The sequence below is a fragment of the Anser anser genome, assembly GCF_964211835.1.
Source record: "Anser anser genome assembly, chromosome: 1".
Lineage (NCBI taxonomy): Eukaryota > Metazoa > Chordata > Aves > Anseriformes > Anatidae > Anser > Anser anser.
Genome location: NC_139720.1, coordinates 54,702,706 through 54,721,270, shown reverse-complemented (window position 1 = coordinate 54,721,270; position 18,565 = coordinate 54,702,706). Strand labels below are relative to the sequence as shown.

The following is an 18,565-nucleotide window of genomic DNA, read 5'->3' as shown; positions in this document are numbered from 1 at the left end:
AGAAGGCTTGGATGGTTTATTTGAGAATACAGTAGACCCATTTTAGGATGTTTGACATTTGGGTAGACAGAAGTAAATCTTGGTCTTCATCCTCTCATCAAATGACATTATTTTTCTGAGCACAGACAATATGTGCTGTTGGGCCCCGTTCTTCAGAGCCAGGAAAAAAAACAAAATCCATAAAGACCTATAGGGAGACGTATGGGCATTTCCTCTGGAAAGAATGGACCTGAGGGCTTGCACTACCCTCTAGTGACAGAAGTGGAGAACTGTGTAAAGTCTGATTCGTCAGCATTTCAGCGTCAGAGATTCCCTGTGTTTCTCGCGGCTCTAAAGCAGACAGCCTGCCATTCCCACAACGCCATGGTGAAATTCGACCCAGATTAAGGCATAAAAGAGATTAATGTCTCTGACAGTGGGGCACTGAGCCCCCCTGGGCATTGCACAGGTCAGGGCAGCAGGCATGGCCCTACTCCCTTTAGCATGGTGGATCAATGCCAGCTGGTCTGATGCTCGGTCTGGGCCATTTCCATAAAGACACTATCACGCTGTTATGTTCGGGTTTTATGTATTGTCACTGCTACTTCCTGAGAGCCGGGCCTCCTTCAATGAAGGGGAGCATAGACCCGAGGATTTGGGATACCCGTTCTGGTTCCAGGCACGCCAGGCTCACTACTGGCAGTGCAGGGAAGCAGCAGAGGGCCAGGTGCAGATCCAGCACACCAGCCTTCCCGCTGTGCTCGTCCTGACCTGATAAGTCTTTCCGAGGAGTCCATGCAGATATTTTTTGCTTTGCTTTATGCTAGTTGAGCATAAAGTTCGTGTTGACAGCGGGAGACTCCGCAGCTTTTGAAGTATGGTGTAAGCAGGCTTAGGTCATCCGGTACAAAAGGCTGGAGGAAGATCACTGCTTGTGTGTTACTTTTGAGTTGAATCACTGTTCTTGAAAGAAAGCTTCTCGAGGCTAGTGGTCCCAAAGCAGCATGGAAACAGAGATGGCAGAGGGCACATTAAAGAGATGGGACTCATGAGAAAGAGGAAGAAAGGACTCAACACATTGGATCCTGCAGTTACTTGATCAGCAGCACATGTTTCATTAGGGTTTAATAAAAAACTTCTTGAACACGGGTATGGAATAGAGTTCCAGCTTTAAGACAAAAATAGGAGGCCCTTTGTTCTTGGGGAAACTGTAGGACTGACTTAGTTTTAAAAGTTTACGTTGCCTTTGAGCAGGCCTAGTAAAAACTGATGGCTGTGATACTCTGAGTGACAGAAGGGAGGTGGGAAGTGGAAATGAAGGAGGGAGAAGGTGCTTGGTATGCAGTCAGGTTAGGATGCAATTATTCAGAGCTTCACAGTTTGAAATAGCTGCCCTTACCTTTTGTAAAGATTAAACAGCACACTTAAGCCCTGTGGGCCTGCCTGTGCACACATCCTCCAAAGTCACTATTAATTCTGTAATTCTGTAGTACCACAGAGACACAGCCCATCTCGCAAATGCTGAGAAAGACCAGATCTGCACCCCGAGTAGCTTGCAGAGTAATTGAAAGACATTATTCAAGCAGGCTAAAGGTCAGGTTCAATCTTGTAAGAGCAAATGGTGACGAAGAGAATACCAACTGGGGAGGGAAGTGTTGGAAGTGTGTTTTGCAACAGTCTCTGAAAATCTGACTGGGTATTTACATGCTAGGAAATGATACCTACAAGTTAGGATGGGAAGCCTGGAAAATCCAAGGGCTCCAGATAGTAACATCTCAAACCAAGCGTCCAAATGAACATCCTGGGGTGTTGTCCTACCACGCTGCATGGATGTTGCGTTTTGTCTTACAAGGCTTGCTTAAACCACATCATGAAACTGACACAATTATTGGATTTCACTGTCCCCGGCTTTGGAACGCAGCAGCAGCTCTGAACCTGACCAGAATGTTGTTAATTTTATGCTGCTGCTGGGCAGACTGCGATCGGCAAAGACACTGACGTCTGTGTGCAGTTTCTGGGAAATACTGCAAGGGTTTGAAAGCTGTATGCCTTTGGAAGGCACTGCCTTTTTGTTTTGTTTTCTCCCCCGCAAGCAGCAGTCAAAGTGGACTCGTTCAGGAGGGTTTGCTGTCCTGAGTTTCTCTGTACATCAGCCTTCACTCCTCAGAGTGGTGTTTGCAGAATAGTTGCAGAATAGCAAGATTTTGTGTCTCATTTTTGGGTGCTTCTTGCAACAAGAAAGGGGATTTACACTGCAGTACTGCAGAAGCAGCTGCTTAGTTATCAGCAGTGCTTTTCAGCCCAAGTAGGGTCGTGGACTGGTGGTAACTGGAATTTTTATTTAAAAAGAAGGAGGAAAGTGTTGCTGCGTACATACAAGGACAGCGTTTGCTCTAACTGTAGCAGGATCTGTAGAAAAAGACCAGAAGACAGGAGCAGAAAGAGTGAGAAGAACAAAGGTGTTGGAAGATAAGACTAAACAGAGGAGGAGCGTTGATGCTTTGGAAAGTAAACATGAAGGTCTTGAACATGATACGGGCAGGGAGGGGTGGCGAGGAGATGGGGATAACGACAAGCTTAGTAGTAACATACAGAACAGGTCAAAGTGAGGACAGCAGGCAGAACGAAATGCCATGTGGAGACGTGGGGAGGAGGCTGTAGCATACCGAGCAGCCACAACAGTGAGGGTGGGCTGCAGTGCAGCCTCCCACGGGGATATGGAGAAGTTGCAGTGGTGAAGAAGGTCAAGAGGGGGAAAGGGAGAAAGAACTCTTCTCTTCACTATCAGATACAGGTGAGGAAAATGTTGGTCAAATACCCACAAGCAAGCGAGTGACATGCAAAATAATTTGCTTGAAGCCCAGTTCAGAGGCAGTGCCTGGACTGAACTTTGCCTCATCTCAGCAAGGCTGAGCATCATGTCACCATGACCGGTGGCAGTTTTCCGACTGTTTTCACTCTATACTGACCACTGGCATGAGGGTTGTACACATCATTTCCGTCTGTAGAAACACATGAGTGGGGTCTGCCCTTGTTCGGAGTGGCCGCAAGCCATGTGGCAGCCCCTCTCAGTACGCACTGCCCTGGGTTATATGTCGTGTGAGCCTTGCTGAGCCCGGAGTACAGCAGACACCTTGTAGTACAGGCCTTGAAAAAAGTATGCTGAGGCATCCAGATCAGGATCTGGCTGTCATGAAAGGGATCACACAGCAGTGCAAGGATTCAAAAGTACAGATACTGAGAGCAGAAGTAATCTACAGAGTGAGCAATGAAATAAATAATAATAATAAAAAAAATTGGGACAACGTACTAGGCTACTTAACCAAAAGACCCTGAGGCCTCCGGATTTCTCTTGCAAAGGAAATGGTAGAAATACTGCCACTTGAGATGCTTAGAAATAAACACAAGAAAAGCTCTATTGAGAGTGTGGGTTGAGATCAGATGGATGAGATGGCCTGACTTTTCTTTTTTGTTTTCATCCCTTGCTGCTTGGAAAACCTCCCACCTAAGTCATGGCCAGCCTGCTTTTCAGTGCCAACTGGGACCTAAGAATACCACTGACGCTGGCCTGAGTACAGGCCAAAGCCTGGAAATACTTCTCCAGTGGTTTTCTCTACAGTATACTCTGAATTTGCTCTTATTTTAGTGTCTCTTCATTTCACAGAAGTAGGAAATAAAATCCCAAGAGAGTGCAGAGCAATGTAGGTCTTACACAAGACGTATAATAAATAACGAGAAAGGACTGAAGCGTGAGTCCAAACTTTATCCAGATCTTATTTACTTAACATTAACATTTTTTTTAAACTTCTTTTCATTCCAGGTAACCCGGGTCCAAACTCCACTATGAGCGATAAAAACAAACAATCTACCTGTGTGTTATCTTGATTGGGAAGGATTGTCTGGAGAACTGAAGACTGAACAATCTGGAACAGTAACCTGTTGATTGATTTTGAACCTCCAGCCGTGTCCTCACACAGTGGTCCATCAAGCCACTGCATGGTCCTGGATGCACCTGGCACCTCCAGTTAAAGCACATTTACCGGGTGAAGCATAGACTTTGAATGGTCAGTCCCTTAAATGAGGGTTAGTGATGAATGTATTAGTCCATATGTGTGTGTGCATACAGATTTTATATATAAAAACAACTGTGATGACTGGGTCTCAGAGCTCGCTCTGTGTCCAGATAAATGGAAGAGATTTTCTGAGTTACTTGTGCTGCTACTTCAGTCTGTCTAGCTACAGACTCAGGATCACTGTGTTGCATTGTTTACTCTACTGCATTGCAGAAATGTGTTGGTCTGACAGGCTGGAAGGCGAAGTCCAATCAAAGTGGCAAATTCTGGGTGAAACAGTGATGTTTACAGACAGCAGAGCAATCCTCTGTCCTCAAGGAGTCTTCCTGTGGATTCCTGCTGTCACTTATCCACAGGGAAATGAGTGGTTAGGGGAGAAGGGTTTAGCTAGAAGAGGCCAACAGATTAGTATCTTAACTGTTTGTTTTGTGTCATAAATATAGCAGCCGAACAAAGTGATTTGGCAATAATCTACTGGGATATAGGGGGATGTTTAACCTGCAGCTGAGACTGGGTCAGAGAAATGCCTTACACAGCAGAGCGGGCAGATCAGGGAGTAGGTACGCAGCCTTCCACAGCTGTTATAAAATCCTGCTTGTTGCTAAGTCAGCAATGCTTCATGGAAACTGTATGATTAAGGAGCACATCTTCGAGGCTGAAAAGAAGAAGCAGGGCAAGCATACAAGCTTTTCAAATGCTCCTTTTTCTCTTTTCTTCCCTTTTTTTCTTTTTTTTTTTTGAAGTTAACCTTTCCAGACTCTAAAACATGCCAAAATCCAGGGCTTTGATCCATAAGAAGAGCTGCATGCAATCAGACCAAAGGCCATCTAATCTGCTATCCTGTCTCTGAGGACAGCCAGTAACAGGTGATCACGGAAGCATAAAAAATAAAGCTTAGATACAGAGGTCTTTCTCTGACACTGTTCCAGCAGTCTATGGACTTTCTGAACTGGCAGTTCCTTCTGGACCTGGCCTTAATGAATACACTTAGTCCCCTTTTAAAAGTCCTTTTGTACTTTTGGCCTCCACTGCGTTCTGTGGCAGTGAACCCTGAGTTCATTGTGTGTTATGACAAAGAACTGTCTTCAGGCTGTTTTAATGGTTTGTTTGATGATTTCATCGAGTGACCCTAATTCTTCTGCTGTCAGATGCAGTGATGACCACCCCTATTCCTTGCCTCCTTGCCACTTTTTACAGACCTGTATCATATATGTCCTCAGTCATCATTTTTTTCAAGCTACAGGTTCATGGTGTACATAGCTATTCATTATATGGGACCTGTTTGACACCTCTGTCCTCTTGTTCACTGGCTCTTTTCCAGTTCTACCCACTAACAAAGTGGAGAAGCAGGTTGTTTTTGTTTCTTTAGTACGTGGATTGATGTCTCACCCTGCTTTACTGCCATCTAAATTACATACTGTCCTGTCATAAATAAGCCCTAAGAAAAATAAATCCCAATCATAAGTACGCACCTGAAACCTAACATACCTACTTGCCAGAACTATACAGATAGCAGAAAAACACCAGTTTGGTTTTCTTTCTTTTTGGTTTAAGAGACACCATTTAGTTTGTTTCAGTGTGCAAAGACGAGAAAAACCAACTGCTGTACTACCAACAAAGAATAACCTGTTCCCAAGACTCCTCCAGGTGCTGGGTTGTTATACTGAAGCAGCTGCCTGTAATTGATGATAAAATGTCATTGATTGATTGATTTTCCTTCTTTTCCTGGAAGTGTATTTAACTTGAATGGCAAACAGGTTTGTTTTGCTCAGATTTTATCCTGTAGAATGTCTTCAAGACCTCAAAAACCCAAAGGTATTATGTCCTTTGTTAAATGCACTCCCCCTCTCTCAGTGGGTTAAATGCTTGCTACTCTATATAACTTCTATATAGCCTTCTGGGAACAGAATGTAGTTTTACAGCTAGGTCTGTCAGCTCCTATTATCAGCAGTGTTTTATAAAATTGTTCCTGGTAATGGGAGAGAAGAGGTGTTGGAAATGACACCATCGCTTGGACATAGAAGTAAGTTAATACATGAGATATCCTGTTGGCTTCAGGAGCACAGTACCTGTGCCAAAAGCTGTTCTCTGTATGCGTGTAAGATTGCCTAAAATGGCTTGATTTTTGCCATGCTTCTGTTATTCTCCAGATGTTTAGGAGATTTTTATCTCTCCCAGTATTTATTTCATTTTGTTAGCAGAGACCAGAGATAAATTTATCAGGCCAATGTTGTTCCGCTTTTTGTTCTCATAGGAATATTGTCATCTGCTGCTTCCTTGGTCTCCTAAGCTTTCAGGTTATTTATTTATTTTTTTAAATTGTGCAATGCGTTAATTAACTAATTAGTACTGTGTTGATGTATATGGTCAGGTTTTCCAGGAAGACCTCTATCTCTTTGGTTTTAGGTCTTTGTTGCTTCATCTTGGGTGGAGTGCCTTAAATAGTCCGAGAGGCTGATTTCACTTGCCCTTCCTTTCATTCTGTGCTTGCTGATGTAATGTGCTTTACTTTCTCTTTCCTATGACAGATGTGAAAGCGCTTTTCTTTAACCATGTCAACTAGCAGGATCTCCTTTCCAGTGAGAGTCACTCATCAGTTTATCTTCTGTATTGTTGCCGCACCAGTTTCTGAAAGGTAGCGTTCATTAGTTGTTTTTAATTCCCTTCCTTTTTTTTTTTAATTTGGAAGTCACAGAAGTCAAATCTCATGCCTTGACTCCAGAGCCTCGTAGAATTCCTTATGCTTATTACGCATTGTTAATTTACTTAATTTAAGAGAGCAAACTTGCTTTCTTGCATGATGTGAATCAGCTTCTTAAACTCAGCGTTACTCTTTGGGGATGCATGCAACCTTGCTGCTCCAGAGTGGATGTTTCAGACTCTGGTGGAACTTGTTCTTCCCTGCAGATAAGATCAGCTGAACTTGGACCATCTGGCTGCTCCTATGGCAACAGCTCTGAGTCCGGGTGAGGTGACTGCATTTATTTTGGCTGGTTTTGCTAATTGTGGTTCTTTATGAGTGCCAGAAACCTGAGGCTGTGACCTGTAAAATGAATCTCTATCGCTCTCCAAATAAAACGTGGGTGATGGAGCTTGGGGACGGACAGGCAAGGAGCAGTGGTTATGAATTTTATTGGAAGTCTGTTAATGGAGGCTGAAGGTATAGCAGCACCTATAGCAGGCAAAAATAAGCTATTATTTTGTCTCGTCCAAGAAGCCATCTCTTGGAACTAATGTAACCAAGTCAGTAACCTTCCAAGGGGGTGGGAAAGATGAGAGATAATTGTTGCTATTTTGGAGACCAAGATTAGCTCTCTTTGGAGTCTGTTTCCTGAGCCTGGACAATTTTTACTCTTGGGCATGTCAGCCCAGACTTGCTGATCTGTGTGGCATACCACGGGACCTGTGCTGGCCAGTTCTTGGTTTTTGAAAAAAAGAGTAATGAAGCTGGGGCTCACAACTCGCTCTTTCTGGCATGAAATGGGGAATGGTTCTGAAAGAGCTTCTTGGCTGAATGTGTGCCTTCTAAGTTTCTTTTAGTATGCAATTATATATTTAATGTACATGTGTCCAGTGATTTATGCCAGAGACCTTTTCTAAGTCAAACAAATAAACTCTTTGCTATGTTATGTTCAGGTAGTTTGTTCATTGGTGTCGCTTTTAACTTCTCAACAGCAGCTCCTGGATTGTTGGGATTTTTCTGATTATTTGTCAAGAACCTGTACTGTCTGGATTAGAGCAGGTTTCCATGTAACACTTGAACATCTTTGGTCTATGTTTGGCTGTGCTCGTTAACAGGTGTGTGGGCAGCTAAATACCCCACAAGTACAGCATCCTGTGGCTCTGAGCACTTTGAGACAAACTCGAATTCAGTGGAGCAGCCTGCAGCAGATGTCCATTTCAGTTTCTCTTTGGTTTTATTTTTTTACTACCACTCTCTCAGCAGCTGAACTGTGCCTTGCTGCAGCTGTAAATGCATGTGACAAAGTGCCATCTCTGTTTCCCTTTCCATCTTTCCTATATAATTTGTACCCATCAGTAATGACATTTCATTTATGAAACTGAGTCCCTCTGCTACATTTCAGTTCTACCTGGTACAGTGCAATCCTTGACATTTAAGTAACTCCCCAGCTTGTTTCCCGTGCTCCCTTTGTGTATACAAAAGCCTTTTTTAAAATTCCTGACCATGTTTCAGAATAAATCCAGTCTCTATTTTACTTTTGGGCATTAAGGTACATGAAAATGTATTTGCAGTAAACATAATCTTTGCCTTTCTTTCTGTGTTTAAAGTCCACATAGCAATTGCATTCTTACTGTTTAAGAGAAGCCTGTCTAATCCACGTCATTTCACAGGCTATGTCACAGCTCCATGGGATCTGATCTTCTTCTTTAGAGCATTAGCACTGCCATCACTGTGTCTTTTCTTTCTCAGTGCTTATTTTAGGGAGGTTCTCCAAGAAAGTAAGATAAATGTGTTCTTCTCCTTGCTTCACTGCTACTTTGATATTACACTTTCCTCGTTTCTTGACAGTTCTGTCTACGCTCTTTTAAAACCAGGGTACAGCCCAGGAATAAACGACCTCTTTGTGTCCCTAGACCTTATGTCCCCTGTCCTCAGCCTGCTGAAAGAATGCAGATTTGGGAATTCTCATTACCAAAAAAGGCTTAGGAAAACACAATCGATAACTATAGGAGCCCTCTCAGAAGAGAAACCTATGGGTGTAGGTGAAACTGTAAGACCTCCGTAGATGTAGCAAGCCTGAGAGATGTTTACCTACCTCTTCGCACAACACCTATTTCTGATCTTTGCTGCAAGTCTGGGCATGAGTACTGGGGGAGTGAGGGTGCAGAAAACCACGAAGTAACATGCAGCATTTCAGCTACTCCAGTCTCACTCATGATGTGGGCAATTTTGCTGTGCTTTTTCAGCAAGATAGGGAAGTAAGGGAGAGTAGCTGAGAAGTATCTGCACAGGAACGTAGGGCAGAGTTGCTGTTGTTTCCTAAATTTATTACGTAATTTGCCAGTGTCTCAGGTTTTGGAGATGCTTCTAATCCTGATTCTCTCTCCCTTTTCTGTCTGCCTGGTTGCGATATCAGCTCCTGCCTTTTCATCCGACTTGTCAGGTTTTGTTTTCTTTTTCTAAAATATTAGATGTGTCACCTTGTAGGAGAATTGTAAGCATAAAACAGCCCTTCTGCTGCTTTCTACCCGGAACAGAGGCAGGCAACTTCTAGATGCTGAAAGACATGATTTTATAGACAGTGGATGTGTGAAATTGCACATAACCAGGAAAACACAAACAACAGAATTTGTGCGGGAAAGCTGGTGAAGCACGGAAGCAAACTAAAATGTTTGAATAGTGAGGAATGTAGCCATTGTAGTGGGCCTGAAGCCTAGAACATAAAAATGAGAGCTGATTTTAATGCAAATGCATATAGTAGCATGGGGAAGGGTCAGGGACAGCAGGTCAAGGATACAGTCAGTACTCACAGAGAGAAAAGTATTCCAGGAGTTTTTGCATTTTTACTTTATTGAAAGTAAAAAAGCTTCTACTGAATAGTGAGCTTTATTCCAATTGTGCAAGCGAGAGAAGTATGTTGCACCAGTAGAGTGTGGACTAAGTAGCATTTTGTATGGGTTTTGGGGTGGTTTTGGCACATGCCTGCTGTGGCCTGAAGGAGCACTGGCTATTTGACTGCCAAACTGGAGTGGCTGTCCCAGAAAGGATATTGCTTTCTGCAGTCGGACCAATACTTGGGATGGAGCACTAACATCAAGGCTCTCTACCCTTTGTCCTGTGGAAGGCACTGTGCCAAAGGAGTACTCCCAGACCAAGGTCTAAACATAACAGTTAAATGAACAAAAGATCATGGGGTGACAAAGGAGCAGGAACGCTTCTGCAAGATGTGCGTCCTTGTGGAACGCATCAGTCTGTGCTTCCTCTCAGCTGGCTACAGACTAAGGGTAGGATGGAGTATGGAGAAAAAACTGCATGCAAGAGCAGATTGTTTGCTTCAGAGCTGGATCCTACACCACACAGGGAAAACAAAGGCCATGTCAACAGGGCGCGTGGGATAGGAATGTCGGTTGTCTTTATCTGCAGAGTGGCAGCAGCCCAGGTCTGGGGTTTTGCACAGTTAGGACTGTGAAGAATACTTTTTTTTTTAACCTGAGTATTTATGTGGGCAGACCCTTGTTTCTGAGGTTTCTCCTAGGACGTAAGCAAAAGCGTAAGCGCTGCTGCTTGGTGATAAAAGGCAGAGCCATACTTGTACTTGCCTCTTCTTGCATTGTTTGGTGGGTGTTGTGCCTAAGAAATGCAGGGGCTATTTTATCTTATTATGCTCTGGCTTCTCCGCAACTTCAGCAGTAAAGAAAGCAGTAAGGCGCTTCCAGGTAGCTGGGCTCCAACTTCTCTGGACAGGATGCTTGTACAAAGAAAAATAATTAAAAGGAAAAGCTAGCTCCCTGAGAAATTACAATATATTTGGTGAAACCGTGTGAAATCCCAAGGTGCAGATGCTAGACAACCTTGGGAAAAGGGCATTTACTTCAAGTATTTGAAAAGAAAAGCTATTTAAACTTTGAAAGAGCTATTGGTTTTATTGTTGCAATATTTATGATCCTCTCTTTATAGGTCATGCAACCATTTCCTTAGTTATCCTTAATCTCCTACCAGAAATTCTTTCCCTTGGCTGGCAGTCCTCTTGTGCAGAGCACTTGCACTACAGAAACGGAAAATAGCAAATCTAAACAAAGTGGGATCATTTATAGCTGTCTCGCTAAGTGCACAACACATCTGCAGAAGGATCAGTTGCTCTGATTTAGCATGGCCATTAGTGACATTTTGCTGCCACTGAAAGGAAGAAAATGGCTCTGTTTAGTATCCTGAGGTATAACTGTGGTAATCATAGACATTAGAAATGGAAAAGGCCATTAGGTCGTCTGGGCCATTGCCCCAGCACAATGAGCAGCTCACCAGCATACCTTTCCTTGGTAAATTATTCTACTACTTGTTTGAGGTTCTCCTTCATAGTCTAATAAATCTCAGAGGAAGGAAGTTTTTTAAAGAAAAATAACTTTTTGGAGAGGTACGATAGGTAAAAAGTCCTGACAGGCACTGCGCTGAAATAATGACCTGCCTGCTGGTTTATCAAAGCATCTGCCATTGCCCTTTCACAATGAGGACACTGTAATATATTCACTTCCTTTGTTCTGTATTTATGACTACAGCATTTCAATAAATCAAAACTTTTCTGGAAGGAAAAGTTGGAGCAGTCTCTACTGGTTTCTCACCAATTTCCAAACCACTTTTAAGCATGTTAAATTCAGCTACAGAGCCAGAGTTATACTTTGCAAATCCAGATTAATTTTACTTCGCCCAGTGGGGTTATGCTGGATTTACGCAGGAGTTACTGACAGCACAGTATGACCAACAGCTTCCTTTTTGCATCCAAGGAGACAGGCTCACGAGAACAAAGGCAGAGACAGACGAGCACAGGCGCCAGCTACAGATGCTGTACCCTGCAGCCAAAAGGAGGGCGTTGTTTCAGGCAGGCTCCATCTTGTTTCAAAACCTTCCGTGTAAGTAGCGCTTGGTATAAGTAAGGGGGAATTCACCCCTGCACAGCAGTGCCGCTAACGTGAGGAAACCCTTGCAAACACCGCAGCATCTTGGCATTGAATGTTGCTGCAAAAGCTGTTGCCGCCATAGAAGGACCTCTGGAGGAGTTGGGCTCTCTTGATAAACACAGCTTTCTTCCTGAACACAGCCCTGTTCTGGAATGTCTTGGGAGAGCAGCTTAAATGTGTATTTTCTTTGCTCTTTGTGCTCTGGATAGCCGGTGGAAGCAGGACCATAAGTTAGGAGAGCTGCCAGGGTTGGTTTGGACTCTGTAAGGGTCTGAGTGACAATAAGCAGCCCAGCAGCAAGCCAGTGCGGTCCAAGCAGTGGAAGCAAACAGACTAGAACCGAGCTGCTGAGGGCTTTTCAGAGGGAACACATTTCCTTTAGCAAGGTCCTTGAATCCAGAACAACAATAATGGAAGAACATCTCGCTCTCTTCTTTCAGGGGGAAAAAGAAAACCCCATCAAACTGTTGACTTTCTCCTAGCTGTCTGGGAGTAGCTTTAGTGCAGGATTAGCGGGAAAGCTCTGGGGTTTTTGCTTGCTTTTTCCCAAGTGGAAGAGAAAGAACCTGACGTTTTGAGAAGGGCTGTCTGTACGTGATGAAATCCACTAGAATCCTGACCATCCTTCCTTCCCCATGCAAAAAGTAGTAGCTCAAATGCTTCTTGAGCCCTGAGCAAATGAGTCTTCCTCCGTTTCTGCCTGCATGAGATTAATCGGTGGCTCCGAAGAGATCTTCCCTGCTACCAAGAGGTCTTATAATCGTTCCCAGGAGCTGGCCTGAGGGCTTTGCCCACACAGCCCCACCCTGAGCTCCCAGCAGCAGATCAGCCACAGGGAAGCTTCTGGTAGGTTTGCCTTGGGAAGGTGACACAGAAAGCTATGCTCGTGAACCTGGGTTTGACTTTGCTGCCAACCATTGCAGAAGACGAGCCGGGACAGCGAGTGAGTCATGGGGTTTGCAAGCATTCAGATTTGAGCAGTAAAGAAGAAACAGCTTGGCCCACCCAGCTTCACTGCTCTTTGTTCCAGCAACTGCTGTAGGCAAAGTCATGGGAACGGCTGCTGCTGGTCCGTCTTCCCTCGCAGCTCTTCCTGCCGGTACTCTCATCCCATTGTCACCGTCCAGCCCCGCTCCACAGCTCTCTGCAGGAGCTTTGCTAGGGACTCCCTGCAGCTGATCAGGGGTGATGCAAGGGCGAGGAGGAGACTGTGGCTGAGGAGAGCCAAGGAATAAGGCTGCGTGTGCTTGTGTGCACACGTGCACTTGTGTGTGAGGGACAAATTACACCCCTCTGCGTGCAGCCCTGGATCCAAGAAACCTCCCATGTAGCTTCCCACTCCTTGGCACATAACATCTTCCCCACGTTTTTCTCACCATCATCCTCCTTCTTCCTTGCACTGAGATTTTCAGTAACCTTTATTATTATTGATCCCAGTTTTATACTGTCTTTCAGCTGTTTTCCTACTCCAGCTTTCTTACTTAGAGTGCTCCCTTCCTGAATTATTTTCACTTTGTCCTCAGGTTCTGCCATGATTGACTCTGGCCTCTTTGCAAGTGGCAGTTAGCAGTCCTGTTACACACTCAGGTTGGTTGGTTTTAAATAAAAATGTAAGCGTTATGCTTTCCCCATCAAACACGAGTTTTGGAAACGCTGGGGAGGAAAGGAAGTCTGTGAAGGGGGAATAATGCAGCCACCATCCAAAGCGTGTAGAGTTTAAACAGTCAAACCATAGCTCTAACTCCCTGATCAAAACTGATGGCAACTGTTGTGTTTGTTTTCTTCTTTTTCTCTTGGGCTGCCTGGGATTTTCCACATCAGAAAAGGAAACTGGATTTCCCCCCGGCCCAGATTTTCTGCCCTTCAGTCTGCCCGCTCCGGTCTCCATCCGCCAGTCACTCTTCACCCCGTTTGCCAGACCCCACTCCTTGTTTTCTCACATGTTCTTCTCGCAGAGCATTCTTCCTGCTCGCTGCCTGTGTCCCGCTCACCAGACCAAAGAAGTGCAGCTGCTTTGCCTGTGGGACTGCTTTCAGCCCCGCTGACAAGTGCGGACAGTGGCATGCCTTTTTACTACGGACAGCCTCACTAAGGAGAAATGGCAGCCATTCTGCTTGCTTTGATCTCATTAGTAATAAAGCACAAAGGGAGCCCTTTTGAACATGAGGGGAAAAGCTTGAGCTGAAACAGAAAATTAAACAGCGTACCCAATTAATTAGAACCACAGCAAAGCCGTAGAAACCAACCATATTAAATTACTATAGAGCCAAAACTTCCAGCAAAAAATAATAATTAAAAAACAAAACAAAAACAAACAAACAAAAAACAACCACGTGTTTCTGCTGTCCTAGTAAGAGCTTGAAATCGAAAGATAGATAGGAGCTTTCCCCAGCGTCAGTATTGGTCCTACATATGTGGTGTTACCAGATGGGCACAGCTTCCTTATTCCCCTTGTGCATGGGTACACACGTACCCACGGTTCTTGTGCAATAGGGAAGGAGCTGGCAGGTTTGTGCCCCAGCCCTTTTCTTTCTTCCAAGCCCGATTCTTCTGTTTGATGGGGCTGGGTGACATAAATTTGTACGTAAATGAACATTGCACATGGAAGTGTGGCTACCCTGGGAGCAATGAAAACTCCAGTGTACACTTCAACCTTGGCAAACGGAAGGAGAGAGTGCCCGTAGCAGTTACCCTGTGTCTCGATGTAAAATTCTAACGCTGTCCTCATGATGAAGGTGGAGCTGAGACAATAAAATACGGTAATTGCTTTTACATACCTATGCTTTAGTTTTTATTTAGGTTCAGTGAAAGGTGACTCAAAACTGTTTTGCGCAGGCTTCTACTGGTGTTGAGTATCGTGCCTCTGACCAAGTCGGTGGAATGGGGAGGTTAAAAGGTAAATAAAACCTCGCCTGAAGAGCTGCTTGACCTCTAGCCTCAGCATAACTGCTCCAGTCCTAGCCAATAATTCATATAAGCACACTGGTTTGTTTTCAGCACTGAAAGCACAAAGCAGGCATCTTCCTCTGCCAACACAGTAAAAAAGTGGGTAAAAAAAAGGGGGGGGGGGTAAAATAATACAATATCATTGAAAACATTTTCCTAATTGCCTTTTTTCCATTAAAAAAATCCCACATGTTAACATTGTTTTGCCAAAAATTGCAATATTTAAAATAGCTTCAAATAATGTTAATGAAGCATTGTTTTAATTTTGCCTCCAGGAAAAAACAAAACAAAATACTATTATAAATTGTTCTCCATTTAAGAACAACTGCCATCATATTGGTAACATTTTCCCTTTAGCTGTGGGCTGACGACCTTCTCTTTTCCCTTTTTCCTTCCAACAGTGTTATGTGAGCACAACAGCACAAGTCAAAACTTCTGCTAAGCATTTTGCCCAAGACATACATAAACTGCTTGTTACTATTGCAACTGTGTTTTTTTCGTGGGTATGGCACGTAAAAATAAGTCACGTCAAAATAAGCTTATTATGTTGGGAACAGTTACAGATGTAGACATGTCTGACTGAGACTTGACGCTCAGATCTTGAATGCTAGCAGTCATTAAAGATATGTTTTTAATCTATTTTTGCAAAGCAGGAATGTTAGCGTTAATCACCTGACCAATGTACAAATTTGAAAATTATATTTGACGTTATCTCCCTAATTTCCTCCTATTTCATTTAATTCTAGTATTCATTACTTCTCTTCTTCCTTACATTGCTCCTTTATGTTTGTTCTTTGATTTTATACCTGACCTAGAAAGAAAAAAAAAATAATTGGGTTGAAATCTTCTCTGTTTTAAATACAAATCCTTTTTTCCTATCCCCATTTTTATAGCTCCCAGGCATATGAAGTCTTACTTCCTCCCTCTCTTGCTTGCTCCCTGAAAATCTATGTGAAGGATGCACAAGAATGGTTGAGAAATACTCTCGCCATCCAGTTGAAGTAAAAGGAAATGCTGAATCCTTATCAAATATCTCTTCTGAAAGTAATTATTAGGATAAATACTTTTAAATAAGGATAATCGGTATTTTAAACAGCATCCAAATGTTTCCAAATATTTGTTTTATCCCTTTGGTACTTTGATGTCATATGCCTGCTGAATCTTCACTAAAGTCTTCTAGGAAAAGGATAGAGAAAAATGCAGCTTCCAAGGAAAAAAATAAGCAAGAGAATAACCTAATCAGCCTGTCTTCATATGTAACAAGAGAACATAAATTCTTTTATTACTTTTTCATGAATCATCTTTTTAACAACAGCCATCTTCTTTTCCAGTGCTGGCTGCATTTCAGTCATGGCTAAAGTACAGCATTATATCATATGTTAAATGCTGCATTTCATTCAAAAACACTTAAATGTAACATACAATAAAGAGCAGCAGCATATGCTTTACTGTGGCTTCCCTAAAGGTAACCTGCCTCTACTCGCAACACAGGTAACTGAACAGATGCTTGCTGTGACCACTAAATACCTGCTGCTTAAAAGACCTGAAGCAGAAAAAGAAAAACACAGTTAGCAAAGAGTATTTTTCAGTATCAATAGCTTTTAGAGACTGACTAGCCAGAGTTCATTCTGGTGCATTAATTTAAAAAAAGCTAGCAATCCTATAAAAAAGAGGTTGGAAATAATAAATCAGTGACAGATACAAAAAAAAAAAAAAAAGACTTCCAACTCAAAATATCGAGGTTACTTTTAGTGTTTTGTCCCCTTTCGTGCACTCAGAATTGTCCCAAGCAGGCAGCACTCTTGTTCTTGTTTGTTTGGAGAATCCCTTCATACAGCCTGTTCCTATACTGGATCTCTGTCAGATGCAGTATTATTTGTCCCTGATATCACAAGTAAATTTAATTTAAAAAAAGAAAAGGCCTTTTCACAGCATAAGGAGGAGAGGTCCTAATAGTCAAAATGTTGTGGAATTGACCCCAACATCTGCCTCAGGGCACACTCACTATGAGGTTTTACACCTTATGAGGTTTGCAGGCAGGGTCCCAGCCTGCTTCTGCAGAAGGCAAAGGGAGCGTGTCCACGTACTGCAGTGAGCACATTCCCCTGTGCTTCCATGGTCTTTCACATCACTCACCCCCCACAGAGGAAAGCTCTTCCAGAAGTCCTCACCCCAAAGCAGCCCAAGCTTTCCCAGCACCTGGCAATGCACCACAGCGGTAGTGTAATACTGACATCCAGTGGATGAAAAAATGCAGTTTCACTAGCCAACTCAGTCCCATTTTTGGACAGAAGCCGTGATTGGGTAGATGTGAAAAAAATAGCAAGAACTATTTTGTTGATATGTGTTAGGACTTTACGAGAGCCAGAAGCTAGCCCAGGAGCTGCGATTCCCCAAAATCCACAGGTGAACCTAGGTGGTCATCCGCTATATTCTCAGAAAAACCAACGAAATCTGCTTGCTTTCTACAGTTCACGTTTGTTCTGTAATGTGAAACAACAGGGGCAATGCAATGTGGTATCTTTTCCTCCACTGAAATGAAAGTTTCTGGTTTCCTAGGTTTGCGCAAAATAAATCACATTGCTTCACGTTGCTTTCCACGTCCTGCCATGCACGCTACAAAGCCCTGAGCAAAACATGTGATGAAAAAAAAAAACTGCAAAAGAAAACCTATAAGAGGAAAGGGAATCTAAACAGTAAAATGATATTTCACTTATGGCAAAAACAAGGTCAGTATCTTGGACATATCCTCCTCTCCAACACCTGCAACCTGTAGCCTTGGTGTTTTAGTGGCTTCTGCACACACCAAAAAAATGAATGTGGAAACAAAGGATACGGACAGTTCCTGCTCTGTGAATAAACACTGAGGAACAGACAAGATCTGCACCCCCAATTTATACCATTATTTCATATTGATTTATATAGTGACTTTTGCATTCCTTAAAGCACCACAGTTATATAGCATAGTTATATATACAGTATAAACATACAGAAGAAGCCAGTATAAAGGCTTCTTTGTATAAAAGGGTCTCTTTTCCCCATCCATCAATGTAAAATACCAACTGCTGTTACTGACTGGGGAAGCCATCAAAAGATTCATTGCGTTTACTGACTCGCGTGGCCAGAGTTCACGTGGACCTGGTCTGCTCTCCGTGCCAGCAGCACACATTGCTTTGCTCGCTCGCAGCTGTCCCTCCTGCGAGGACTAACTGAGCTGTGAAGGGCTCTACGTGTTTTCCAAGGCAGGCTGTGTTTTCCACTCAACATCTGTAGAGCAGTTCGGTAACATGACGGGCTCACCACTTCTCTCTAGTTGGCGGTTCAGCACCAAAACTGTATTTTCGGCTGCTCCTATATTCTGTTGATCAGGTTGTTGAACGGGATTCTCAGAGGGGACCAATGGGAAAACACTGCACTGGCACGCAGCCCTGGGTGAGGTCAGGACGTGACAGCCATTAAGGTAACAGCAGTCTGCAGAACTACCGGAGACCGAGACATGCAGATCGGCACGGACGTTGGTCCAGGGAAGGATGCCCCTCGTTTGTGTAAGGGCTGCACAGCTGGAGAAGGGCCTGGAACACAAGTCCTGTGAGGAGCGGCTGAGGGAACTGGGGGTGTTTAGTCTGGAGAAGGGGAGGCTCAGGGGAGATCTCATTGTTCTCTGCAACCACCTGAAAGGAAGCTGTGGGGAGCTGGGATCGGCCTCTTCTCCCAGGTAACTAGTGATAGGACTAGAGGGATTGGCCTCGAGTTGTGCCAGGGGAGGTTCAGGTTGGAAATGAGGAGACATTTCTGCTCAGAAGGAGCAGTCAGGCACTGGGACAGGTTGCCCAGGGAGGTGGTGGAGTCACCGTCCCTGGGGGTGTTTGAGGAAAGGTTGGGCGTGGTGCTTGGGGACATCGTTTAGTGGGTGACATTAGTGGCAGGGGGAC

The 18,565-nt window shown here is 43.7% G+C and overlaps 1 protein-coding gene across 6 annotated transcripts in view; it reads left to right on the top strand.

Annotated features, from left to right (window-relative positions):
• Positions 1–13,323, top strand: part of FAM83F (family with sequence similarity 83 member F) — a 28,029-nt gene extending 14,706 nt beyond the window's left edge. The window contains exons 5-7 of one of the 6 annotated variants that reach the window (XR_014573505.1): positions 3,800–4,043; positions 6,581–6,687; positions 6,960–11,507. Coding sequence is in view for 1 of the 6 variants with exons in the window: in XM_083803621.1 (XP_083659747.1) it covers positions 3,800–3,864 (65 nt within the window). In the remaining 5 variants the exon portion in view is untranslated. Of the gene's footprint in view, positions 1–3,799; positions 11,508–13,210 lie in introns of those variants that run through there. The other 5 variants (XR_014573507.1, XR_014573504.1, XR_014573506.1 and 2 more) reach the window with 5 other exon arrangements.
• The last annotated feature ends 5,242 nt before the right edge of the window (positions 13,324–18,565 follow it).